Source organism: Nyctereutes procyonoides, unplaced genomic scaffold (assembly GCF_905146905.1).
Source record: "Nyctereutes procyonoides isolate TBG_1078 unplaced genomic scaffold, NYPRO_anot_genome, whole genome shotgun sequence".
NCBI lineage: Eukaryota > Metazoa > Chordata > Mammalia > Carnivora > Canidae > Nyctereutes > Nyctereutes procyonoides.
The window spans coordinates 9,835,560-9,862,992 of record NW_026575031.1 but is presented as its reverse complement, the minus strand read 5'-3'; the positions used below and the strand labels follow the sequence as shown (position 1 = coordinate 9,862,992).

Genomic DNA, 27,433 nt, shown 5'->3' with positions numbered 1-27,433 from the left:
TGTGTGATGATTTCCTTGTAGGTTCAGTATTCTCACCATCTGAGGTTATTAGGGGACTAAGTTTGAAGCAAGGTAGTTTATTCTCAGCTCCAGGACAGACCTGGACAGCAGAAGGGTTGGATTTAGAAGGCCAGGGTCCCAGAGAATACACATGATTCACAGAAGAGGAGGGGAGTGGTAGCCTAATGAAGGACTTCTGAAAACATTCACATGTACCCAAGTCCCTTTGCGGAAGGGCTCTTGTTGGGTGTAATCTGTCATGCTAAGGTCTTTTCCAATCCCAAGGTGCTGTGTCTCTTGACTCCTTTGTAGGCAACCCCGTGAAAACCCTTTCCACAATCTGAAGGTACTCTTGGTGTCAGACCAACAGCAGAACTTCCTGGAGCTCTGGTCTGAGATCCTCATGACCGGGGGGGCAGCCTCTGTGAAGCAGCACCATTCAAGTGCCCATAACAAAGGTACCTGGAAAGTGTGTGTGGTGTTATTGCTTCAGGGATGTCCTTAGACCCGTAGGTGTTAGGCCTTAAGGTCTGATAGGCTGACCTTATCTGCCTAAGAGAAGAAAGGTACCACCTTCAAGAGGTGAGCCACTAGGAGTGAGGCACTGGGCTGTTGATGCTTCTACGGGTGTCCAGTGTGTATCTGTAAATATTTGTACAAGGTTAGCATATAGTGATGGTAACTTTTCACTTTTGGTTGTGATCAGTAACACTCTTTGACAAAAAGACTTGAGTTTGGGCCCAATGCACCATCCTGGCTAGGAAGCACATCTTTTTTAATGGAAGGCTAAATGGAGTCTCCTTTCCTCACTCACCTTCCCCTGCTTCCTGCAGATATTGCTTTAGGGGTATTTGACGTGGTGGTGACGGATCCCTCATGCCCAGCCTCGGTGCTGAAGTGTGCTGAAGCATTGCAGCTGCCTGTGGTGTCACAAGAGTGGGTGATCCAGTGCCTCATTGTTGGGGAGAGAATTGGATTCAAGCAGCATCCAAAATACAAACATGATTATGTTTCTCACTAATACTTGGTCTTAACTGATTTTATTCCCTGCTGTTGTGGAGATTGTGTTTTAACCAGGTTTTAAATGTGTCTTGTGTGTAACTGGATTCCTTGCATGGATCTTGTATATAGTTTTATTTGCTGGACTTTTATGATAAAATAAATGTTGAATCTCTTTGGTTGTAGTAACTGGGATTTCTTCATCCATTTCTTTGAACTTAATCGCAGAACAAATAGCAAAACAAAAAATAGTACCTTCTCTGTGGTTTTCAATAGGCTTGTTCATAGTAGGACAGCTAGCCAAGAAAAATAGGAAAATTAAAGTTTTTTTTTCCTGTGGCATCTTTGTCAAAGGGTGATTCTGGGCTGTCTAAAATTCAGTACTTCTTAAAAATCTGACTTTATAATAGGCCCTGATCATTAGTTGTAGTAAAGGTTGAATGGAATTGAACACTGTTCTAAGCTTCCTGTCACTTAAGTCTCTTTAAAGTTGAGCTCACTAACATCTGACCTGTGAGCACTGTACTCTGAGAACTAAAAAGGAAAAAGCACCAATTGCTGTGAAAGGGCAGTGACTACAAGCCTGATGGAACGACTTTCTACAAGGATAAACTTGAGAAACATAGTGACAACACTTGGAAATGTTAGAAGCTCTAACCAGAGATCCAATTTTATAACCGTTATTGCTGTCACAGTTACTAGAAGCTATTCCTTCCTTACCCCTAGCATCATCCCTGTTGATGTCCTCTCATTATCTAAAGCAGGAGTTAAAAAGTGTTTCCTGCCAATTAGTAAATATCTTAGGCTTTCTGGACCATTTGATGTGTCACAAATACTCCCCTTCGCCATAATAGCATGAAGACAACCATAGATAAGAGGTAAACAGATGAATGTGGCTGGGTTCCAGAAAATAAAACTTTATTTACAAAAACAGGTGGTGGGCCATAATCTCACTTCTCCACAGACAGCAATGGAGGGGGGTCACCTTTAGCACAAAAGGGCCGGAAATAGGACAGATGGAGGACCAGATTCACTGGCTATAGACTGAGGCTGGAATGCTTCATTCTTTTTCAGTACAAAGGGAGTTGTTTGTACAATGAATATTTGATTCAGACCAGTATGAACACTAATAATTACAGTAATGGGCCAGATTAAGGGAACCCCAACTCCTTTGGTTCTTCCAAGAGGGGATAATTAGACCTACAGTTTTCAATATTTAAGAATTTGACTTCAGCTTTTCTTAAGGACCCTTTTTCTTTGTTAAACTACTACTTTAAGTACATTATCAATAGCTAGAATTGCCCTTTTACCACCAGCGTGAGCAATACCTAGGCATATGGAAGGTGCTCAATAAATGGGTGTGTCCAACAGATGTTCTCAGTGTAATGGATCTTGCAAGGTCAGTGGAGGGGGAGCTGGCACCACATGTCCTCTATGGTAGGGGAGTTAAGAACTCTAAGGTGGGGTAGACCCTTCCACGTGGGAAAGATCTGTACCCATGAATGATCAGCAGTAGTAGCTTCTAGGAGGAAAAGGTAGGGCCCTCACTCAGTAGGCTGCAAGCATTTGTTGAGTGGCTGAAGAGTGGGATGTTTTAACTCTTCTGTCACAGATTTGTGAACACGGTGAGAGACTGTTGGTTTGTGAACCAGGTATTTTCACATCCCAAAACTAGAAAACAACAAAAAAAAGAGCCTCATCAAATATGCTTTCCCAAAATTTTCTTCAAAGAAATAGGAATCAGGGCAACCTGTGATCTACGTAGTGTCATCTTCTAAAACTCTTAAGTTTCTTTGACTCTTCCACTAAAGTCGCTTAGGAAAAATCTGCTTGAGGACAATTAGGAGACAGAAAGAACAATAAAGTGCTTTTTAAAAAATAGGACAGACCTCTGAGAAAAGCCAACCACCACTGAATCTACTGGATTAAAAAGCTAAGAATTAGAAGGGGCGATCACCTTTCCCAAATGCAGAAGCTGGGGTGCCAGTGAGGCAAGGGTGCCTGAGGCTGCACAGCTGGTTAATGTCAGAACTGGGAACCAACTACTGTTCAGTTCTTTCTTCCAGCCCAGCTGAGAACTAAAAACCCATCTCAGCATCAGGAGTTTTAGTATTTAACTATGATGATGGCTTTTACTAGAAAATAAGCTTCCTTTGAATTAAGAGAGCTGATCAGACATAGCCCTTCATGTCTCTAAGCCTTAGTTTCCTTGCTTATAAAATGAGCTATTTGGATGAGCAGTGGCTGATGTCTCATCTCTGGAATTACAACTTGTTAAACAGCCACATTCATGGAGTCCCCACACTTCCCTAAGGCTTGTTCCTACCTGCCCAGAGTTCCGCCAGCCTGGGTGTAGTATTTGTTATAATCTAGCCGTAAGAGCAGTTGAGCCAAATCTGAGTTGATCTGATGGTTCCGAACACTGGAGAGAATCTTGAATAGTAGTGAAGACTGGCGGCTAAAGCCCTGCAGAGAGAAGGACTCAGGCTGTCATTCCTCTCAGACTCAACCAACTGTCCATGTGGAGTGAGGGGGGGTGGGGGGAGTTCCTTAAAAAACTTGCTCAAAATTCTCCAGCACCAGCTGGCCTTCCCACAGCCTCGCTTCTATTAGCTCCTAAAAGGTCGTCTTAGTACTGAGTCCACGGATGGCGTGGCTTTGTGTGAAAGTACACTCCTGGTCTCAGGAGGAAGTTAGCATCTATCCTGTTGATTACTGGGGCTGGGGAGAGCCTGCGCATTTTTGTTAGAGTCCGATAATTACAATCCCAGCGAAATGGAGTTCGTTCAAGGAAGGAGGTTGGATAGGAGGTTGTGAGAACAAAACCAATGCATGTTTGTGGGCTGAAGAAACTATTCACAGCCAAACTATTTTTGAATGCTGAGATGGCACATAACTATCTGCCTCAAAATGAACTGATGCCAACATTTTTTATCTTTGTATCTTCTTATTTCTGTGTGTATATATGTATTGGGGAAATGCTTTATTGACCCGGAGGGAAAGATCATGACTCCCCATTGGCAAAACAAACCTCTACCCTTTGGACACGGCTGCATACTGCCAACAGCCAGGCAGACTCACCTTGACCAGGATGCTCAGCTGGGCAGCCCCACGTTCATCCAGTGGGCCCAGGTTCTGACTGACCAGCGAGCAAAAGCTGTGACAGAGATCTAGGATTTCATTCAGGCAGTGAAACACCTACCCAGGAAATAGTTGGTATTAGGAAAAGAAGGAAGATAAATCTATGAAATTACAGATCTGGGAAAACAGTCTGAGAGTTACTTTATTCCCATTCTTTGACCTCAGGAGAGACTGTCACGTATGAGTCAGTCCTGTGGGCTCCTCGAAATACAACACGTGTAACACCAACTCTTCGCTTTCTGGCAAAGATGCTACTATTCTGCTAGCTACCCCTGCACAAAACTTCCATTCTAGCCACATCAAATTAGGCATCGTCTCTTGGACCCACATGTGCTCCAGCCCTGAGCTTTGCTCAGAGCTACTCTCCTTAATGCCAGTTCAAGTTCTCCCTTGGTGGGGCACTCCCTTCCCCCCTGTAGCCTCTAGTGACCCCCCTGCTTCTCTATTATCTGTACTGTTCTCTTGGCATCTGTTCAGGCCACCTGTGTTGTTACTAGTCTGTGTATGTATGTATGTTCGGTTTCTCCAACTAGATTGTGAGCTCCTTAAGGGCAGAGCCATGACTTATACCTCTTTGTATCCCCAGTGCCTTGCATAAAGTAAGCACTCAATAAATATTTAATGGTCACCACCTGCTCTGATCTTCTGCTTTTCCCAAGGGTGTACTCATGCCACACGAGGGTAGTTGGCCTGTCACAGTGGCTTTTGGTGTTGTCCATTCACACAAATAGCCCTTGGAGTGGCATCTGTGTAACCTGCTCTCCCTTACTGAGTGCAGCAAAAATAGCTCCGAATATGAACAAGAGAAGTCTAGTGTTTGTGCTGTGGCAGGACTGAGGGATGACAGCTGGCTGACATCAGGGATGAAGCGGAATCTACGTAACTGTGAGGGGTCATTTCAACCTTTCCACTTTTTATTTGGGAATTTTCATGTATTTGTGAGCTTTAAAAAAACACAGGTGCCTGGGTTTCACTCCAGAGATTCTAATATAAGTGCTTGGGGTCCCAGATTTTTTGAAGCTTCTAGGTGATTCCCATGTGTAGGCAAGGCTGAGAGTAACTACCCTAAAGGAGAGGTACATACGTACACAAAGGGAGACACTATTCACTTGTCTGTGAAAACAACTCTCAACTGGTCGATCCTGATCCAAAAGATTTCTAAGAAAGTAAGCACTATGTGCTTTTCATTAGCCCTTCTGTGGTGTCAGAAAAGTTTTATTTAAAATTCTTTAAATCCTTCCCTTTGAGGGCTAAGCACATATTCTTTCTTCTATAGCTGCGCACCACATCCTGAGTATATAGTATTTCAGAAACTCAAAGACATTTAAGTTCCCTTTTAACAGTCCCTTATAGTTTTGCTTTAAGTTGTCAGAAAGGTTTAAAAATGGAGATTGAACAACTGTTGAACGGTAGTTCCGTATCCTGGCAACTCGGGACTTAAGGGAACAGTCAGGCTGGAAGTAGTCTGAGGAAGCCCACAGCCCTACTTACAGGTTTCAACAGGATAAAGGACTGAGCCAGCAGATTGCTAAGGAAGTGGTCGTGAGCCAATCGGATGCTTTCAAAGTCACGGGTAGAATTGATCTGATGCAGCAGCTGTGAGAACTGAGACTCCAGCACATCTACCTGATGGGCAGTGAACAGATGCTTTCAGTACCTGGCATATTCTAAGCACTCAAGGACATTAAGATGAAAGACAGTATGAAAGAAATTCTTCCTCCTATTGGAGCCACTTTAAAGCCGCACAGAGGCCATGTTACCTCGCCTTGTAGCAAGTTCTCTGCCTAATGCCTCATAACCCCAAAGTTCTGGCAGATCCCACACTTCATGCCATATCGCCTCCACTGACCTGGTTAAGTCCTACAGATTCCAGACGGCCTAGCCAACTAAAACTAAGGATCGAATCAGCATTGCTGACAAGAACCCTAAGCTCATTCTCCTTTATTTATTCCCACTTTCCTTTAAAATGCCGCCAAGAAACCCCTCCCAACGATCTAACCTGCATTTTCTCAACCCCCAACATCTCATCCAATGCAGGACTGCAGTCCTTCTTTGGTAAATCCTGCCCATGTCCCAGACTTTTTTCCCCTACCCCTTCTTCCCATTCATCCCCTGATCCAGACCTGGAGATAGTACTGAAGATTATCCACCAAGAATGCCATGTGATTTCTCAGGCGCCACTTGACTGCGTCAGTCTGGTTGGACTTGAGGTGCTTGCGCTGCATCTGTAGGGCCCAGCAGTGCTGCAGCTCGGCCTGCACCCGGCGCACGCTCAGTAAGTACTTGAAAACAACATTGTACCTGGGACAGAAACGGCAGGCTATTCAAGAATAAAACTTCACTTCCCACCTCACCTGCAAGACAGACCCCAGGACTCTGTGCCTGCGCCTGTGCCTGTGCCCCAAAATGTAGGAAGGAAATGAGAATGGCTAGAGCTATGGATGAATTTACTGTGGCTTATCAATATGGTGGGTCATTACATGGCTGTTAAAACGACTGCACTTCATCCGTTCAACTTAAGGCAGCTCCCGGCAATGGGATTCTGAATAAAAGGGACAATGCTCAGGTTACATACAGCCTGATATGCTTTGTTTTATAATGCTTGAAACAACTGGGTAGAAAAAAAACATATTTTGAGGGAATATGCATATAGATATAAAACTAAATATTAAAAGGACAAAAAAAAAAAAAACGCACCTGGGTGGCTCAGGATTTGAGCACCTGCCTTTGACTCAGGTCATGATCCCAGGACTCGGGATCGAGTCCCACATTGGGCTCCCCACAAGGAGCCTGCTTCTCCCTCTGCCTATGTCTCTGCCCACCCCCACTCCCCCGCCCCCCTGTCTCTCAGGAATAAATAAAATCTTAACAAAATAAAACAAAATGAACAGAAAACAGTGTGGGAGAATGGTTACCTTGGGCTGAGGGAGCCAAGGGAGTGAGAGTGGGAAGACCACAGAGACAGACATTATTGTCGGTGTTCCAGTTTTTGTGCTAGAAAATGGTTTTGCGGCATATGTGTAAATAGGAAGGAGGGTCTTGCATGGACCAATAATCAGAATGTGTTAGGAAGCAAGGATTTTGGTTAATGTGATGCTCTGTCCCAAAAAAGAGAGAACGCAGTGGAGGCCCCCTAACTGCTGCCTCAAGGCAAGCTCAGGGGCTGCTTGCCAAATGCCGAGCCCCATACCAAGAACACACATGGGAAGAACAGCTGATTCCTAGTGGAACTGGATCTGTTTACTTGTTCGTAGGCAGGCTTACAGACACCAATCTGATTTGGTTTTTAAAATTATCTATTTCTAATGGAACAACATAGTAAAAATAGTACACCTTGTTTGGATTCTGATGTGAACAAACCGAAACATAAAAAGACATTTTTGGATAACTGGGAAAATTTCAATCTGTACCAGATATCAGATAAGGACGTATTGTTAATTTTATTGGATGTAATAACTGCATTGTAATTACATTAAAAACATGCCTTTTCTGAATCGCATAGCGATGGAGGCAAATGACCTGTCTGGGATGTGCTTTATAAGGTTCTAGTGAAAAAAAGAAGAGATAAGACAAGCAGAATGTTGATAGTTACTGAAGCTGGATAATGTACCTGTGGGGGATCATTATAGTCCACACTTTTGTTTATATTTGGAAATTCTCATAATAAAAATTAGTTTTTAAAACTACATCTGAGATTGCTTTCTTCAAGGGTGTTCAGAGTGTATCAAGTGAGGATGTAAGTGGACTGCTTGTGGGACACTGGGACACTGGGTTAAGACAAGGTCTATGCAGCTTGCTTAGGTGGGCTGTGGGGTCTGAACCTGCCAGAGAAATCTCCCTCAACCAGCCTTGTTTTTGCCAGTACATACCTAGGCTCTCATGCCCTAAGCTTCTCTACCCCAAAAGGTAGAGAGGACTGAACAGGAGCAGAGATGAGAGGCCCTTTTGTTCACGTATTTCCCTTTTCATCCTCTTCCTCTAGTCCAAGCATAACAGCTGCCATCCTCCAACCAGCACGAGGGCCAGTGCCTTGACCTGTGACAGGATCTGAGAAATTCTTAAATGGTGTGGGGACGGATTTCACAGGCCACCATAGCCAGGCCTGCTTCTCCTGCCTCCCCTTCCCTAGAGCTCTTGGTCCTTGGCTTGGGGATGTGAGGTCCACATGGAACTGAGCAGCAGCACCTGGCAGGCTCTCAGGATCAAGAATAAAGCTGATCCAAGAGTCTCTCACCACCTTGGTCCAGCTCCTGAATTCTATCCCCAGCTTAGCTGTCCTCACTGCGTCTCCCTGGGGGGAAGGAAGTGATCTTCTCTGCTGTGGCTCAAGTCCACAACAAACACTTGGGCGGATAGTCTTCCCAAGTAGACCCACAAAAAATTACAAAAGTTAGGGAGGAAACAGCTAGTCTGATGGAACTAAACAAAGACCAGATTCTCCATGTGGTGCCCAAAACTGCAGCTTCCAGAGGTCACAGATTGGCAGCCTGTAAACTACTTACTTTGCAACTTAAAAAAAAACAACAACAAGGGCACCTGGCTGGCTCAGCTGTGGGGCCTGAGACTCTTGATCTCAGGTTTGTAAGTTCAGGCCCTACGTTGGGTATAGAGATTTCTTAAAAAATAAAATCTTAAACACTACTGCCACCATACTGATGATTTGAGGGTTTGACCCTCCCATTCATCTCAGCGCCAGCAAACCCACAGCCTCACATCCGCAGCTTCACTTGCTAATGTTTTCCGTCCGTTCCACAAAGGCATCGGAGTTTTCAGCCTCTGATTTTTACAGACTGTGTACAACTACCAGCTGCGTGGTTACCTTGCTCCTGCCGATTGTATTCCTGATCATTTCTACCCTTGGAAGTCCAAATTTACCTATGAGAAATTCAGAAATACTCACTTTTCCAGAACAGCAGGGGTGAAGAGAATGTGTAGTGGCCACTGCACTTTGTAGGAGAGACCTAGGGCTGCCCAACCAGATGCAGGGGCTTCCCGGGGAGAAGTTTCCCGAGAAGGCCCTTCTCTTGCCTGAGCAGCATCTGTTAAGAAAAAAAGACGGCTGAATCTAGAACCAGAGCTTCGACAACATTCATGAGATGAATGCTTACTTAAGCCTGCAGTGTCAGAAGCATAAAGGTGACAGAAAGGGGACTTGCAGAAGAAGGCAAGGAAAGACTGTGGGAAATTCTCTTAGAGGGTCTTTTGGATTCTTTAGCCTTAAAGTCTGGTGGCTGGAAATAAATAGTGATCATTCTGGCAGCGGGACAAAAACAAAACCAAAACCACAGCCTGGGCATCCCATTTAGCCTCTCTGGACTTCCCTTTTCTCCTGTATAAAACAAGTCACATGACAAGGTGCTTCTAAGGTCCAGAATGACATGGTTTCCGTGGAGGTGGATGGAAGGAGAGACGGGAGAACAGAGGATGAACCCATAGGAGCAGAAAGATGCAAGAAAGAATGGCAAACCTTTATGTTCTTTTCCATGATACTCGATTGTCAAGTGCAATAGAGGGAGAAGGTTGTCATCGTCCAGCAATACCTTGTGTGCAGACTGTTGGAAGGCCACATTCACATCTGCAAGGCAGAGCACATGGGCTGACAAGAATGCCAGGCTTTGTAACAGACCCAGATGAGGCTGGCTTTCCACTTCTGTTCCAGCCTGCCCGTCACTGACACCAGGATCCCATGGGCATGGGTTGCTTTTGCCTGCCTAGCATGTGTTCCTCCTTTACTCGCTGAAAACACCACCCAATTTTCCTTAGAGAATCACCCCTCCCACCTTATCCATGTGATTCATTCAGTGGGGTAGGGGTAGGCAGGTGACCCAGGCATACTCAAATAGAATGTAATACCCTACTTTGTTACCCTATTTTATTTAGGGATATAAACATGACTCAAGTCAGGCCAACCCAGAGGCTCTATTCAGAGTGGAGCTTTCTTTATAAACAGAGACTTAGTCTATTGGATGTGAGCTTGGTTGGAGGCCATCCTGCTACCCTATGGAGCAGGCCTGTCCAAGAGAAAAAAGGGAGAGGGCAAAGATGGAATGACACCAAGTCCTGAGGGCATCACGTGAGCCACTGGATCAGACTCGGCCTACAGCCTTTATACTCTGACCTTTTCAGGTAGAAGAATCAATACATTTTTCCCCCTTTGTGTGAGACTGAATTGGGTTTTCTGATATCTGCAATAAAAAAAAATCTTATGTGAGTACAGTGGCCATCCAATGCTTTATAGAGTCAGAAAAAAAGGTAACCCTGTCAGTTTCCCATTTTCTTTTCTATTTTTTTTAAAAATTCTGATCCTTTCCTGGCTCTCCTCATGTAGTTTGAATGGGAATGGTTATCATTCCCATTAGTTAAGAGTGAACTTTACTGAAGTAAGCATATCTTAACGTCTGACATCTTTGATGCAGGGGTATGATTTGGACGGGGCTAATCAAAACCCTTTCCTGGAATCTTTTAATTTGCTACCAGAGAGACTGGATTTGGTTCCTCCTGTAGACACTGTGAGGTAATTTCTGGAAACTGTTGCTAGCCATGTTTCCAAATGGGACTGGAAGGCCACCAAAGAGCATGGAAGAGGCAGAGACCAGATATGGTACAAGAATTCTAGCAGTATGCAAGTCCCCAGTTTTGGTTGTTCTAAGGCCCAACTATACTCCTATCCCACTGGAGTTACAGATAAAATAGCAAATAAATTCCCCTTTTCTTAGATAGGTTTTCATCATTCACAGCCTAAAGAATTCTAATACAAGTGGCAAATGCAATATGTCCCATAGGGAATGTGTAACTATCATCTGATAAAATTACCTGGTTTGTACCCACTCTTCCAGGAAAGGTCAAGAGGCTACTCCAAATGACCTCAAGTGCAGCCCACCTGAAGGGCCTCCCATATGTGGAAAGACTGCTCTGTAATTCACCAGGCTGCTCTTACGTGGGTCAGACTGAATGGTTCAGCAGCAGTCAAGAAACACCCTACAACTTTAGTCAATGGGTAATTCTCAGGTCCACAGGACAATTACCATGTTCAGTTACTGCAGTGGGCGGTGTTTTTAACATGTGTTGAGCTGTGTCAATGAAGGCCTGAAACAGTTCTCCACGTCCCAGAAGGTAAAAGTCTTTAATGATCTGTGGAAAGAATTTCAGTTTACAATTCAGTAATGCAGCAGGGCCAGGAGCTCCTCACTATAGTGATTACACACGAAGTTTCTAATCTCATCAGTTTGAGCCCAACCTACAAAAGGATATAGGCTTTTGGCATACTTCACAGGGGCACACTTTGTAACTCCTCAAGGCAGGACAACTGATGGGTCTTTGGTGTCAATTATTCAATGGCAACACAAGTCTATTATGCTAGAAGAAAGTAAATACCCAAACCTTTGTACTATAGTACATTTGTAATATTAGAAAGAGTTTGCCCTCTCGGATGAGGACATGTGAGGCCACCCTGGTAGTCTGAATACAAGCAACCAGTGCTCTCAGGAGAGCCTTGAGAATAAAGTCACTGCCTATCAGCATCATTTTAAGAATTAAAAGACAGTTAAACTATTACCTTCAGCTGACCCAGTAAATCTGACTCTTCCACCATCAGCTTCCAGAGATGCTATGAAAAGAACAAAACAGGGACAAAATTAGATTCCAATGAAAACTTCTATAAAGAATGGGTTTGTACAAATCCAGCAATATACTGAAAATAGAATATATGCCATGACCAAGTTGAGTTAATGCCAGGAATGAAAGGATAAAGTTAAAAAAGAAAAATGGAAATGTTCTGGAATTAGATGGTGGTGACGGTTGCACAACACTGAATATACTAAAAACCTCCAAATTGTGGGGCGCCTGGGTGGCTCAGTCAATTAAGCAGCTGCCTTCAGCTCAGGTCATGTTCTCAGGGTCCTGGGATCAAGCCCCACCTTGGGCTCCTTGCTTGATGGGCAGCGGCTTCTTCCATCTCTACTGCTTCTGTGCTCTAGCTCTCTCCCTCTCAAATAAATAAATAAATAAAATCTTAAAAAAAAATAAAACACTGAATTGTACACTATTTTTAAATGGCTCAAATGCTGAATTTTGTTTTGTGAATTTTATCTAAGAAAAAAGGAAAATTAAAAATTTAAATATAATGTAATTTACTAGATTGAAGATTTTTAAAATCCATATGATCACCTCAATAGATGCAGGAAAAGCATCTAATAAAACTCAGCATGCATTTGTGATTTTAGAAGGAAAGCAAACAAGGAACAGAAGGAAACGTCTTTATTGTGAGACACAGTATATACCAAACCCCACAGCAAACAACCTATGTAATGATAAAACATTAAAAGAAATTCCTTTTGGGCACCTGGGCTTAGTTAAGCACATAGGACCCCAAGATCCTGACCTGAGCCGAAGGAGTCTGCTTCTCTCTCTCTCACTTCCCTGGCTCGTACTCTCTCTCTCACTCATTCTCTCTCTCAAATAGATAAAATCTTTTTTTTTTTTAATAGATTTTATTTATTCATGACAGACGCACAGAGAGAGAGAGGCAGAGACACAGGCAGAGGGAGAAGCAGGCCCCATGCAGGGAGCCTTATGTGGGACTCGATCCCGGGTCTCCAGGATCACGCCCTGGGCTGAATGCAGGTGCTAAACCGCTGAACCACCCGGGGATCCCAAATAGATAAAATCTTTAAAAAAAAAATTCCTTTCGAGTCATTTAACACTGTACTAATGTAGTACTGTACTACAGTACATTTGCCAATGTAGTAAGATAAGGAAAATGTGTGTGTGCATGTATGTGTCTGTGTTTATCAACTGCAAAGGAAGAAACTGTTATTATTAACAGATGATACCACTATCCTCACAGAAAGTCCAAAAGAACAGACCTACATATTACTGGAACTAGCAAGAGAATTCAGCAAGGCTGATGACTAATACAGAAATCAACCACATAACTATTACCAGCATCAGAGGAAAACTGACCAGAATTTTCCCAACGAAGTGATCAATAATCATCCAGGGTACCTGGATTTCCTACCCCGGCACTTGTCCCTTTTTCTTTCTCTCCTTCCTTTCTTTCTCTCTCCCCATCTCTCCCTCCCCTCCCCCCTCTCTGTCTCCCTCCCTCCCCCTGTCCCCTTTCCCCCTCACTCTCTCTCTCCCCCTCTCCACTCTCCTCTCTCTCTCTTTTTCCCCTGCCCCACACCCCCTGGAATTAACACAGGTTAGGAACTGGCCTTTGACCCCTCTCTAGTACACATCACTGGACGGAGCATCTGACATCCCTAGGGGAACAAACACACAGGTCAAAATAATGAGATATGTGAAGAGCCAAAGAAATACAACAGACTGGATAACATGCCATCTGATGCAATTTTAAAGCAGACTGAGTAGGCCGTATAGCCTGCTGTCCAAACCCCCATAAAACAGGCATGTGCTGCCCCAGCTCTTGGGAGAACTGCACCCACCTAAAAGGAGCTTCCTTAATCATGGTTCTGGTCCCTGAGGGGAGTCCATATCTAATTTGTGACAGATGCAGAGATCTAATGGCCTAATCCTCTAACTTCAGTTTGGGACATCTCTGAAGTGACATCCTAGCTCCAGAGCTCTGGACAGGATTGGCCAGATCTTCTGTTGCAACTACATCACAGTTCACCTTCTCTCTCTGCTCAGTCCTGCTTTGCCCCCTTCTTGCAACCAAATCTCAGTCTTAAAACCTGTTTCCTGGGAAGTCTGACCTATGACACAGATTGAGAATTCAAAATACTCTTGATACATAAAGGGAGAAATTGACAGCAATATAATAGAACAATTAATACCCAAATTGTATCAATGGAGAGATCAGCCACATAGAAAAACCAACAAAGAAACAGCAGATATGAACAACACTAAAGGCCAAATGGGCCTAACAGATATATACAACATTTTATCCAACAATAGCAGAACATATTCTTTTCAAGTGCATGTGGAATCACAAGGAGGTAACACCTCACACCTATCAGAATGGCTATTAAAAGAAAGATAAGAAATAACATGTGTTGGTGAGGATGTAGAGAAAAGGGATCCCTTCTGTATACTGGTGCAGCCACTATGGAAAACAGCATGGAGTTTCCTCAAAAAATTACAAATAGAGCTACCATATAATCCAGCAATTCCACTTCTGGTATCTTACAAAAATGAAAATACTAATTCAAAAGACATATGGAGCGCTATGTTCACTGTAGCATAATTTACAATAGGTAAAATATGGAAAGAATCCACAGTCCATCAACAGATGAATGGATAAAGAAGACTGGTATGTGTATATATAAATATATGTAAAAAAATATATTTCTATACATACAATAGAAAACTACTCAGTCATAAAAAAGAATGAAATCTTGCCATTTGCAATGACATGGGCAGAGTTAGAGAGTATAATGCTAAGTGAAATAAGTCAGAGAAAGACAACTATCATATGATTTCACTCATATGTAAAATTTAAGAAACCAAACAAAAGGCAAAAATGAGATATAGAAAGAAAGACAAACCAAGAAATGGACTCTTAACTATAGAGAACAAACTGATGGTCAGCAGAGGAGGGGGGGTGGGGGGATGGGTGAAATGGTGATGGGGATTAAGGAGGGCACTTGCCCTGAAGACCACAGGGTGACGTACAGAAGTGTTGAATCACTATATCATATACCTGACACTAACGTTACACTGTATGTTAACTATACTAGAATAGAATTCTTTAAAAAATAGTTGAAAAAATATACAAAAAAAATCCTAAAAAAGAACCAAGTTGCTGAAACAGTTGGATATCTACAAGCAAAAAAATAAAACTAGATTTATACCATGCACTATATAAAAAATTAATTCTAATTGATCATAAACATACACATAAAACTGAATACTATAAATTTTGCAAAAGAAAACAGAAGAAAATCTTTGTGACTTTGGGTTAATTAAAGGTTTCTTAGAGCACTGACAGCATGACCCATAAAAAACAATTGATAAAACGTACTCTTCAATATTAACATCTTCTGCTCTTTGAAAGACACTGTGCAGATAATGAAAAGACAAGTCATAAACTGGGAGAAAATGTTAAGTCACATATCTGATAAGGACTTATATCCAGAATACATAAAGAACTCTCAAAACCTGCAATAGTAAGAAAACAAAACCAATAAAGAAAGGACAAAAGATTTTAGCTGACACTTCACCAAAAAAGATACATGAATCGCAAATAAGCATATGAAAAATATTCAAAATCATTAGTCTTTAGGGGAACATAATTAAAACCACAATGAGGGAACAACCCAAATGTCTATCAACAGATGAAAGGAAAACAATTGTATGAACAATTGGATACAACTCAACAATAAAAAGGAATAAACTATTAATATATGCCAACATGGATTAATGTCAATTATGCTGAGATACCTTGTAATAAGTTTAATGATGAAAATGAAAGGTATGTACAATAAAAACCCAGAAGACTTTGTTGAAAGAGACTTAAGATGGCACAAATGGAAAGATATCCCATAATCATTGATAAAGAAATATTACTAAAATGTCCATACTGCCCAAAGCCATTTACAGGTTCAATGCAATCCTTGTCAAAATTCCAGAGGCATTCTTCACAGAAACTTTAAAAATCTTAAAATCTGTATAGGACTACAAGAAATCCCAATGAGGCAAAGCAATCCTGAAAAAACCCAAAAAACCAAAACCAAAACAAGAGGCATCAAACTTCCTGATTTCAAACTACAAAGTTATAGTAATTAAAACAGCATGGTACCAACATAAAAAGAAATCTAAAGCTGAATGAAACAGAATAGAAAGCTTAGAATTAAACCCCCACATATACAGTCAACCAATATTCAACAAGGGAGCCAAGAACACCCAAAAGGAAAGCATATCTTACAAATGGTGCTGGGTGGGATGCCTGAGTGGCTCAGCAGTTGAGTGTCTGCCTTTGACTCAGGGCCTGATCCCAGGGTCATGGGATTGAGTCCCACATCGGGCTTCCTGGATGGAGCCTGCTTTTCCCTCTGCCTCTGCTTTTCTTTCTGTGTCTTTCATGAATAATAAAATCTTAAAAAAAAAAAATGGTTCTGGGTAAACTGGTTAAAAACATGCAGGAAAAGGAAACTGGACCCCTATCTTACACCACACATCAAAGACTTAAACATAAAACCTGATACCATAAAACTCCTAAAAGAAAATGTAAGGAAGGACCCCTCAATACTGGTCTTGGTAAAGATTTTTTGGATAGGACACTAAAAGCACGAACAAAACAAAAACATAAACAAGTGGGATTACATCAAACTTGAAAGCTTCTGCCCAGCAAAAGATATAATCAACAAAATGAAAAGTCAAGCTCCAGAAAAGGAAAAAAATATGTGCAAACCATGTATCTGATAAGGGATTATATCTGATATATATAAAGAAGTCCTACAACTCAACAACAATGAGAAAACACAAACAGTCCAATTAAAAAATGGGCAGAGGAACTAAACAGGTATTTTTCCAAAGAAAACATACAAATGGCCAACAGTTCATGGAAAGATTCTCAACATCATTAGCCATCAGGGAAATGTGAATCAAAACCACAATGATATACCACTTCATACCTATTAGAATGGTTATTATCGGGAGATCCCTGGGTGGCGCAGCGGTTTGGCGCCTGCCTTTGGCCCAGGGCGCGATCCTGGAGACCCGGGATCGAATCCCACATCGGGCTCCCGGTGCATGGAGCCTGCTTCTCCCTCTGCCTGTGTCTCTGCCTCTCTCTCTCTCTCTCTCTCTGTGACTATCATAAATAAATTTTAAAAAAATTTAAAAAAAAGAAAAAAAAGAAAAAAAAAGAAATAGAATGGTTATCATCAAGAAGAGGTAACAAGTTGTTAGTGAGGATGTGGAGCAAAGGGAACCTCGTGCACTGTTGGTGGGAATATAAATTGGTTCAGCCACTATGGAAAACACTATGGAGATTACTGAAAAATTTAAAAATGAACTACTATATGATCCAGAATTCTACTTCTGGGTATATACACAAAGGAAATGAAACAGGATTATGAGACAGATACATGTACTGCAGCATTATTCACAATAGCCAAGATAGGGAAACTAAGTGTCCATGATGGATGAATAAAGAAGTGATAAATAATGAAATACTTGTATTTCAGTTATGAAGAAGAAAGAAATTCTGCCACTTTTGACGACACAGACGGACCTTGAGCATATTATACTAAGTGAAATACAACACAGAAAGAAATACTGCATGATATCACTCATATGTGGAATCCAAAAAAGCCATACTCATAAAAACAGAGAGTAAAATGATGGTTACCAGGGGTTGTGGGGTACAGGAGGATAGGAGAGACGCTGTTTAAGGGTACCAACTTGCAATGAGTAGGTAAGTAAGTCCTGGAGATCTAAGGCATGGTACAGTGAATATGGACAACACTGTTGTACTATAATCAAACTTGCCAAGAGACTAGATTTTAATTATTCTCACTACAAAAAAGAAATCATAGTTATGTGATGTAATAGAGGTGCTAAATATCCTTACAATGGCAACAATAATATACATATGTATCAAATCAACATGCTGTATACCTTAAATTTACACAGTTTTTTTTTTTTTTTTTTTTTTTAAGATTTTATTTATTCAGAGGCACCTGGGTAGCTCAGGTTTGAGCATCTGCCTTTGGCTCAGGTCATGATCCTGAGGTCCTGGGATCAAGTCCCCTGCAGGGAGCCTGCTTCTCCGTCTGCCTATGTCTCTACCTCTGTGTCTCTCATGAATAAATAAATAAAATCTTATAAAAAAATTTATTCAGTTGACAGAGAGAAAGAGAAAGAGCATAAGCAAAGGGAGCAGCAGGCAGAAGGAGAGGAAGAAGTAGGCTCCCCACCAAGCAGGGAGCCTGACATGGTGCTAGATCCCAGGACCCCAGGATCATGATCTGAGCCCCAAGTCAGATGCCAAACCAAAGGAGCCACATTTACACAAATTCCTCGAATTTACACAATGTCCTATATCAAATACATTTTGTTTTGTTTTTTCAAATGCATTAAAAAAAATAAAAGCACATGTATTAACAATGAAAAAGAAATAATAAAAACACATGTAATAAAGATCCTCAAAAGATCAATAAAAATCCTCAATAAAATAAAGTTGAAAAAAATTGTATGTTCAGGATACTTTGAGAAGAGTGTTATTTCAGGGAATGGATGTGCTAGCTCTTCTATGATGTACTTAGAGAAGTGTTTGTTTATAAACACTTGTAATAATAGTAATTATAAAAGTGGTATGTAATTGCTACGAAATGAGTGCTTAAGTGCAGGGATGTGTTTACCATTCAGCAGTGCATTTGGAGAAATGTTTATAATAATGACATTAACGATGGTGATAGGAATGTTCTGTGCAAGCTTTAAAGAGGAATAAACTATTGATACACGCAACAGGGATTAATCTCAAAATAATCATGAGGAAAAGCCGCCTGACCCACCTCCTCCCCCAAAAGAGTACACATTGTTTGACTCCATTTATATAAATTCGAGAAAATGCAAACTAATCTCTAGTGACAGAAAGCAGATCAGTGGCTGCTTGGGGGCAGGGAGATAAAAAGCATTGAAAATAAAAGGAAGATGATTTGAGGTAAATAATGACCTGAAAGAGCTGGGTAATGATCTTAGCTAATAAAATATAATTTAAGTAAAAAAAATATATTTAATATATATAAATAAATATATGGCCTAAGTGATAAAGATTGTTATATATACATAAGAGGAAATACAATAAATATATATTTATTATGAATATGTACATGCCTAACATACAGCCTGGAAATGAAACATTAGAACATGGCTCGAGGGATGCCTGGGTGGCTCAGCGGTTGAGCGTCTGCTTTCAGCTGAGGTTGTGATCCCACAATTCCGGGATTAAGTCCCACATCAGGCTCCCTGCATGGAGCCTGCTTTTCCCTCTGTCTCTGCCTTTCTCTGTCTTTCATGAACACATAAATAAAGTCTTAAAAAAAAAAAAAAAGAACATGGTTCGAACTCTAGACTCACACAAAATATATACTCTCTGAGCACAAGCAGAACTAAAAGCAAAAAATGGGCCCTATGTTTATCCATAAAGGAAACCTCAATCAACTCTAAAGGACTCCTCTACATACTGTGTTTTCCAACTATACTGCAATAAAAATAAAAGCTTAATCAATTCCTGGGATTAAAAAGAATATTAGAGGGATCCCTGGGTGGCGCAGCGGTTTAGCGCCTGCCTTTGGCCCAGGGCGCGATCCTGGAGACCCGGGATCAAATCCCACGTCGGGCTCCCTGCATGGAGCCTGCTTCTCCCTCTGCCTGTGTCTCTGCCTCTCTCTCCCTCTCTGTGACTATCATAAATAAATAAAAATTAAAAAAAAAAAAAAGAATATTAGAAAGAAAATAAAAAACTATTAAGAATAAGACGATAGTATATACACTCCATGCCAAAAACTTGTGGGACAGGATCAAAGCAATATGGAAAGGTTTTTTTTTTTTCAATATAGAAAGTTTTATATATATTTCCTAGGAGGCAAGGGTTACAAATAGAAAAGTCTTCAACCCAGAAAACTAGCAAAGAGTAACAGAAAACTCAAAGAAACAAGAAGGAAGAAAAAATAATAAAGGCAGATATCAATGGAGACAGAGGAAAAAGAAGGTAACAAAAACACAGGCTGGTTCTTCGAAAAGATTAGTAAGATTCAACAGTAAAAGATTAAAATAAAATACAAAGTAAAACAAATAGCTGACAGATTTTGTAAAAAATTAAATCTAGATGAAACAGGCCTTCCTAGAAAAGTAGAAAATAACAAAATTGGTACAAGAAATAATGGTCTTGGACAGATTAATGTATGTTTAAATACACTGAATTGGTAAAGATTCCCTCCTCCCTTTTTTAAAGATTTATTTATGGGGGGTGGGGACGATCAGCAGGTGGAGGGGCAGAGGGAGGAGGAGAGGAATTCTCAAGCTGACACCACCACATGGGGCTTGATCCTCAGACCCTGGGATCATGACCTGAAATCAAGAGTCAGATGCTTCACTGACCGAGCCACCCAGGCACTCCAAAGATTGCCCCTTCTTGAACAACTACCTAGCTTAGATAATTTTTCAGATTCAATCAAACTTCCAATAACGACTCTTATCCTATATTCATTGTTCCAGAAGAAAAGAGTAATAGATAGCTACCTCATTATACGAGGCTTAATACAGTCTTTATTCTGCAACCACATGGGAATAAAACAGGAATCATCTAATTTCACTAGTAAATATAGATGCAAAAATCCCAAATATTGTACTGTCTAACCAAATCTAACAGTGTATTAAAAAATAAAACCTCGGGGCACCTGGGTAGCTCAGTCGGGTGAGCTTCTGCCTCTGGCTCAGGTCATGATGTCAGGGTCCTGGGATAGAGCCCCACATTGGACTCTCTGCTCAGCAGGGAGCCTGCTTCTCCCTCTCCCTCTGCTGCTCCCCCTGCTTGTGCTCTCTGTTAAATAAAAATCTTAAAAATAAAAATAAAGCAATGGAAGTACTCAATTTCTGGGAAGTAGTCTGTTTTCTTGCTAAGAAAGCCTACTCTGACATACAAACCTCGGCCACAGTACTGCGGATCCGATCCACCACCTGCTCGAAATCCACCAGGCTAAAGAGCGGCTGCTGTTTGAGCCGATGCAGCTCTGCAGCAAAAGTGTCCTCCTGGTTCTTCAAAATGGATCCTGCAAAATAGGAAGGCACTATCAAAGAAAGAGAATAGCAGGACAGGCAAGGATTTCTAGACCCCATGGTGTGGCTCCTTCACCTGCTTCTTATATAAGCATGTCATGGTCGTGCCGCAATCTCAGTGGGTAAATCTTACCAGCCACTCCCTTGGACCCGGCTTAGGCTGGGGCCACACAATATTAAAAAGGACCTTTGAAGATAAGGTACATTGGGCAAGGAGGTTCTTACCTTTCCTAGTCAGGTTTACATTTTGATTCTCAAACATCTGGACAGATTCTCCAACAAACAGGATTTTTTCAGCAACCCTCACTGGAATGTAGGATGGCAAAATCTCCACTCGTAAGGAAAACTGTTTCAGAGACGGCGCCAGCATGTTCTCTTCCTCTATCAAGCGCTGCTCCAGGAAATAACCCATTATCAGATATAATGTATTAAGTAAGAAGGGGAGAGTAAGAAAACAAAATTAACTCTCCCAACTCATGATTTACATTTTCTAGAGGTACAGACTTTTTTTTTTAAAACGAATTTACTTTATTTTTTAAGATTTTATTTATGTATTCATAGAGACACAGGGAGAGAATGAGAGACAGAGACACAGGCAGAGGGAGAAGCAGGCTCCATGCAGAGAGCCCAACGTGGGACTTGATCCAGGGTCTCCAGGATCACGCCCTGGGCTGTAGGCGGTGCTAAACCGCTGCACCACCGGGGCTGCCCCAGACTTTAATTTTTTAAATTTATTTATTAGGGAGGGGAAAAAAGTGCAAGCGAGTAGGGGAGGTACAGAGGTAGACAGAATCTCAAGGAGACTCTGTGCTGAGTACAGAGCCCCATGTGGGGCTCAGGCCCAGGATCCTGAGATCACGACCTGAGCCGAAATGAGGAGTTGGATGCTTAACCAACTGGGCTACCCAGGCGTCGTCCCTAGAAGCAGGGACTTTATTTTTTAAAGATTTTATTTTTATTTTTAAAGATTTGAGAGAGAGCACAAGTTGGGGAAGAGGCAGAAGGAAAGGGAGAAGTAGACTGATCCCAGGACCCTGAGATCATGACCTGAGCCAGTCAGATGCTTAACCACCCAGGTGCCCCAAAGCAGGGACTTTAAATCTGAAGTTGCACAATGCCAAATAACCAGTGTTAGAGAGATGAACATATCTCTATTTTCAGACAACAGGACAACATGGAAGAAATAACAGTGTTTTTGTTTTTGTTTTTTTAACATTTGGATTTTAGTCCTCACTCTGCCTTTATTATGTAAGAATTTGTGTGGTGCAGGAAATCGGTTTCCTTACCTGTATCATGGAATAGTCTTTATTTTTTCCAGGTCTGTATGTCTGTGACTTCATTATCTCGTCATATATGCTGGCTCTGCCCAGCTCTTCACTAGTACCCTAGCCCAAGTCATTTAGCCAAGTGGTTCTCAAAATGTGGCTTGTGGACCAGCATCATTAGCCTCACTTGGAAGCTTGTTAGAAATGCAAATTTTCAAGCCCTGCCTCAGATCTAAGATAACCTGGGAGATGAGGCCCAGCCACTCATCCCTGTTTTAACAAGCTCTCCAGCTGATTCTGACACACACAGAAGTTTGAGAACCACTGATCTGGCCCATGAAGCCGCAGATGCCTACCACCCAATCACTCAGACCCCTCCCATTCCTCTGACTTGCTTTGGATTTGACCCTTATCTTCCAGCTGCAACCAGGAACTCTAAGTTCCACAATCCTGACTTTGAGCTCTGCTATTTATCCTTTTTTGTTACGTGTTCTAGTGCTGTGGTCTTCAAGGGCTACCCAGATCCTCTTTTCCTCTAGCTCTCCTCACTCTTCCTAAACAATCACAATCTTCTGTCACTGAATTGATTATTGTAACAGGTGTTTTTAATCTTTTTACATCATAGCACTCTGCCATTATATAAAAGCTATGGACCTTCCAGACAAATAAACAAACATACATTTCATAGAACCTCCTGAAGCCACCCATGGGCCCCAGGTTAAAAACTGCTATATGCCGATGACCCCTTAATCTTTATCTTCAAGCTAGACTGTTCTCATGAGCTCCAGGCTCAGCCCACTGGACATTTCCTGCAAGTATCTCAAACTCAACAGGTCCAAAATTAAATTAAAAAAAAAAAAAAAAAGGAGGCTCCACACTCAGCATGGAGCCCAAAATGGGGCTTGAACTCAGGCCCTCAGATCAAGACCTCAGCTGATATCAAGAATTGGTTGCTTAACCAACTGAGCCACCCAGAAGCCCCTCAACATGTCCAAAATCAGATCTATCCTCTTTCTCCCAATACCTGCCACACACATTCCATATCATCTCTACCCACCTCACTGCTGAAGGCAGAAACTTGGGTATCATTCTTGACTCTTCCCTCGGACTCATATCCAATCACTAAGGCCTACCTATTTCACATCATAAATCTCTCTCAAGCCACTCTATTCCTCTGCATATTTATTGTTACCACCCTAGATTTAAGCCACTATTATTTTTCACCTGTGTCCCCAACATTCTAACTGACCTATCTGCTGCTAGTTTTTATTTTATTTTATTTTTAAAGATTTTATTTATTTATTCATGAGAGACACATACACAGAGAGAAACAGAAACATAGGCAGAGGGAGAAGCAGGCTCCACACGGGGAGCCCGATGTGGGACTCGATCCCCAGGACTCCAGCATCAGCCCTGAGCCGGAAGGCAGTCGCTTAACCACTGAGCCACCCAGGCGTCCCTTATTTTATTTTTTTAAAAAACAATCTCCCCACACACTATCCAGAGTCATCTATCATAAAGTCTGATTATGTTAACCTCTTGCCAAAAAATCTTCACTGGCTCTCAGCTCTTTTGAGATTCAAGTCCAAATTCCTTCCCATTCAAGGGCTTTCATGATTTTACCTCAATAGTTTCTGTGATTGCCACTTCCCCCATCCCCTCCAAGGTCCTCGCACTTTGTTTTTGGTTTTTTGTTTTAAAAGATTTTATTTATTTGTCTGACAGGGAGAGTACAAGCAAGTGGAACAGGAGAGGGAGAAGCAGGCTCCCCACTGAGCAGGGAGCTTGATGCGGGGCTCAAGCTCAGGATCCCAAGATCATGACCCGAGCCAAAAGTAGATGCTTAGCCAACTGAGCCACCCATGTGCCCTTGTCCTTGCACTTTGCATTTCAGCCTTTACTTAGCCATTTCAATTTAATTACTACTGTTCCTCAAATAAGCCAGGTATTACATGGTCTCTGTACTTTATACACATCCTTCCCTCTGCCTGGAACATTTCTTGACCCCTCCTCCCAAACTTTTTGCAATTTAGGTGTACATTCTACTGAAAAGCTTCTCTAGCTACTCGAAGTCCAAGTTCTGAGAACACTCCTATTTGCTCTTTCCAGAGCACTTAGTACACTATAATGTCACTTGACCTTTCTACATTTTCCACTAAACAATAAGCTCTTTAAGGGCAGGGTCTGCTATGTTTTATTCAACTACTTCAGTCAAACACCCAGTAACTCTCCTAGAACAGTGACTGGTGTATATGGAACAGGCATTCAAGAAAATGTTGTAGCAGGACAAAGGAATAAATGGATCAATGGATGAATAAAGACAATATAGGTCCTTCGGGATTCTAATTGAAACTCCAAGCCACATTTAAAAGTTATAAAGTAGGGACACCTGGGTGGCTCAGTGGTTGAGTGTCTTTCGCTCAGGGCGTGATCCTGGGGTCCAGGGATCGAGTCCTACATCAGGCTCCCTGCATGGAGCCTGCTTCTCCCTCTGCCTGTGTCTCTGCCTCTCTGTCTCTCATGAATAAATAAATAAATCTTAAAAAAAATAAGAGTTATAGAGTAGCTACATGGCTACCTTAAGAGATAAGATTTATTAATCTCAAAAATGCATACACTGGGAAAAGGGGAAACAAAGGAATCTTAAAGATTTTCTGTTTTGTAGTCTCACATTAAGTTAGGTGTTAAGAATGGAGTTAAGATGAAGCCAAGTTCAAGTGTTTATATATGCAGAATTTGTGAAAGCTGCTTCAATTATAATGAGCTGGGAAGGAGGATGGAAATTACTGTAAGGTCACCTAGTTATAGATTTTTCTGACTCCTGGCAGGTATGCTAGGCTTTGTTATGCTCTCACCAAGTCCTGGAGTTCTCTCAACTGTTTTCCTGTCAGTCCCCCAATGCCCAGATCCTCTTCATCCTCTTCTGTCTGGGCACTGACATTACCAGAAGAGGGACCCTGTTTGATAAAGAACTCTTCATGCTGGTCCAGGAGGAGTCCATGTAGCATCCAGGCTGAGAGCTGCTTGTACATGACCCCATGACACACGGCCAGGATCCTGAGTAGAGAGAAAAGCAGGAGCCTTAGAAGTCCACTTAACGAACATGAAACCCCTCATCAGCACAGAGGCCACACTCTAAACTGTGACAGGATAAACAGAGGCCTGAGAGTCTGATGACTCAGGAAGGAAATGACCAATTAAGCTAAAAATAAGTGTGCTGTTTCAATTTAAAAGTTTATGGATGAACAAAGTGATTAAATCTCCAACCTTGTAGCCTACAAACTGAAGTCTAAATGTACAGTAAACGTTCTGTTAGTTTTTTAGAAGAGGTACATTTTCTTTTGTATGAAGTGTGTTTCAAGACTGAGGGTTCTTGTTAAAGTTAAATGCACTATAGGAGTATTTTTGGCTAATATAGTATTAAATTTGTTTTATTTTTGTTGGCATCACATAGGGAGAGTAGATTCACTCTGTGAGAGGCAGGTATACCTGAAGAAGTATAATCCAACAAAATGTAGAAGGTTGTTGGAGAATGGGATATTCTCGTAGTCTCAAAGGATCACTTCCCAGATAACATTAATTACAAAGAGGAAAATGTGCCTTTAAAATGGAGACATCGGGATCCCTGGGTGGCGCAGTGGTTTAGCGCCTGCCTTTGGCCCAGGGCGTGATCCTGGAGACCCGGGATCAAATCCCACGTCGGGCTCCCGGTGCATGGAGCCTGCTTCTCCCTCTGCCTATGTCTCTGCCTCTCTCTCTCTCTCTCTCTCTCTCTCTCTCTCTGTGACTATCATAAATAAATTTAAAAAAAATTAAAAAATAAATAAATAAAATGGAGACATCTTGGGCAGCCCGGGTGGCTCAGCGGTTTAGCACCACCTTCGGTCCAGGGCGTGATCCTGGAGACCCGGGATCGAGTCCCACGTCGGGCTCCCTGCGTGCAGCATGACTGTATCCCTCTGCCTGTATCTCTGCCTGTGTGTGTGTGTGTGTCTCATTAATAAATAAAATCTTTTAAAAATAAATAAATAAAATGGAGACATCTGATAGAAAACACCTAAACCAAGTGATCAAGCTTTTCCAACAGCAATATTGGAATATACTTTCTGTGCCTTCTGATGAGATGCAACAAGAAATAACATGGCCTGTGGTATGTAGTGTTCTTGCCAAAAATGTTTAATGTAAATCAAATCCATGAGGAAATAATCAGAAAAATCCAGGTTATGTAACAGTTAACAAGACAGCTGGTGAAGACTCTTAAAATGTCAGTTGTCATCAAAGATTTAAAAGGCAAGGAAGGGGGCAGCCCGGGTGGCTCAGCGGTTTAGAGCCTGCCTTCCGCCCAGGGCGTGATCCCGGAGTCCTGAGATCGAGTCCCACATCAGGCTCCCTGCATGGAGCCTGCTTGTGTCTCTGCCCCTCTCTCTCTCTCTCTCTGTGTCTCTCATGAATAAATAAAATCTTAAAAAAATTGTGCACATTTGAGTATTTGATCTATAAAATTTGGTCCCTGCAAATATATGATCTATGTAAGATTTTATATTCTGTGCATAAAACTATGTATATTTATCTAGAGAAATACACAGCAAAAGTTAAATTGGATGTCTCAAAGATTAGAAAATATTACTATTTTTTTCTTTGCATGTCTGTATTTTCTATAATCAAAATGTAGTTCTTTTTTTCTGCAATTCTTAATTCTCCAATAGAATTGCATTCTCAAAATGCAATTCTTAATTCTCCAATAGAGAATTAAGTTCTGTAAACATGTTCTGGAAAGTTTCCTTTTGCAGATTCTAACAGTATTTATATTTATAGCATCTTAATTTTAATTTTATGTTTATAGACTATCAAGGGAATACACCCTATTTAGCTTTCTTCCACTGCTGGGATTTTCTAATTTCCTACAGACAACATTACAATGAATGTTTCTGCATATGGTTATTCTTTAAAATAACTGTCAGGATAAAATTCCTCAAGAGTGGCATTACGGAATGATAAAAGTGTAAATATTTTTAGGACCCTCAATATGAAATATTAGCTACTCAAAATACACATGTTTAGATATAGCTACTTTGTCCAGCACAAGTAATGGAAATTCTCTAAGGATAATGAGATCCCCAAATTAAAAAGCATTGCATCAAGGTCATATAGGTGACTAGATCCTAGCTTTGATACTCAAACTTCATCACTCTTTTTTCAGTTTCTGAGGCATCATACATGTGGGCTTTTCTATCCTGCTCTACATAGAAAAGCTCATGGATCTTTTCTATCCTGGTCACAAC

At 41.5% G+C, this 27,433-nt stretch overlaps 2 protein-coding genes across 5 annotated transcripts in view; one reads left to right on the top strand and one right to left on the bottom strand.

Annotated features, from left to right (window-relative positions):
• Positions 1-1,188, top strand: part of TP53BP1 (tumor protein p53 binding protein 1) — a 96,054-nt gene extending 94,866 nt beyond the window's left edge. For all 4 annotated transcript variants that reach the window (XM_055316636.1, XM_055316637.1, XM_055316634.1 and 1 more), the window contains 2 exons: positions 313-458; positions 834-1,188. In XM_055316636.1, coding sequence (XP_055172611.1) covers positions 313-458; positions 834-1,021 — 334 coding nt within the window. In that variant the 3' untranslated portion in view covers positions 1,022-1,188. The remainder of the gene's footprint in view (positions 1-312; positions 459-833) is intronic.
• Positions 1,189-1,896: 708 nt separating this feature from the next.
• TUBGCP4 (tubulin gamma complex associated protein 4) overlaps positions 1,897-27,433 on the bottom strand; it is a 38,406-nt gene continuing 12,869 nt past the window's right edge. The window contains exons 7-18 of the mRNA XM_055316642.1: positions 25,007-25,208; positions 21,112-21,277; positions 20,755-20,879; positions 11,696-11,746; positions 11,166-11,271; positions 9,608-9,715; positions 9,041-9,179; positions 6,264-6,441; positions 5,632-5,766; positions 4,081-4,197; positions 3,326-3,465; positions 1,897-2,670 (exon numbers count right to left, since the gene is read on the bottom strand). Of these exons, the coding sequence (XP_055172617.1) occupies positions 2,658-2,670; positions 3,326-3,465; positions 4,081-4,197; positions 5,632-5,766; positions 6,264-6,441; positions 9,041-9,179; positions 9,608-9,715; positions 11,166-11,271; positions 11,696-11,746; positions 20,755-20,879; positions 21,112-21,277; positions 25,007-25,208 (1,480 nt within the window). The 3' untranslated portion in view covers positions 1,897-2,657. The remainder of the gene's footprint in view (positions 2,671-3,325; positions 3,466-4,080; positions 4,198-5,631; positions 5,767-6,263; positions 6,442-9,040; positions 9,180-9,607; positions 9,716-11,165; positions 11,272-11,695; positions 11,747-20,754; positions 20,880-21,111; positions 21,278-25,006; positions 25,209-27,433) is intronic.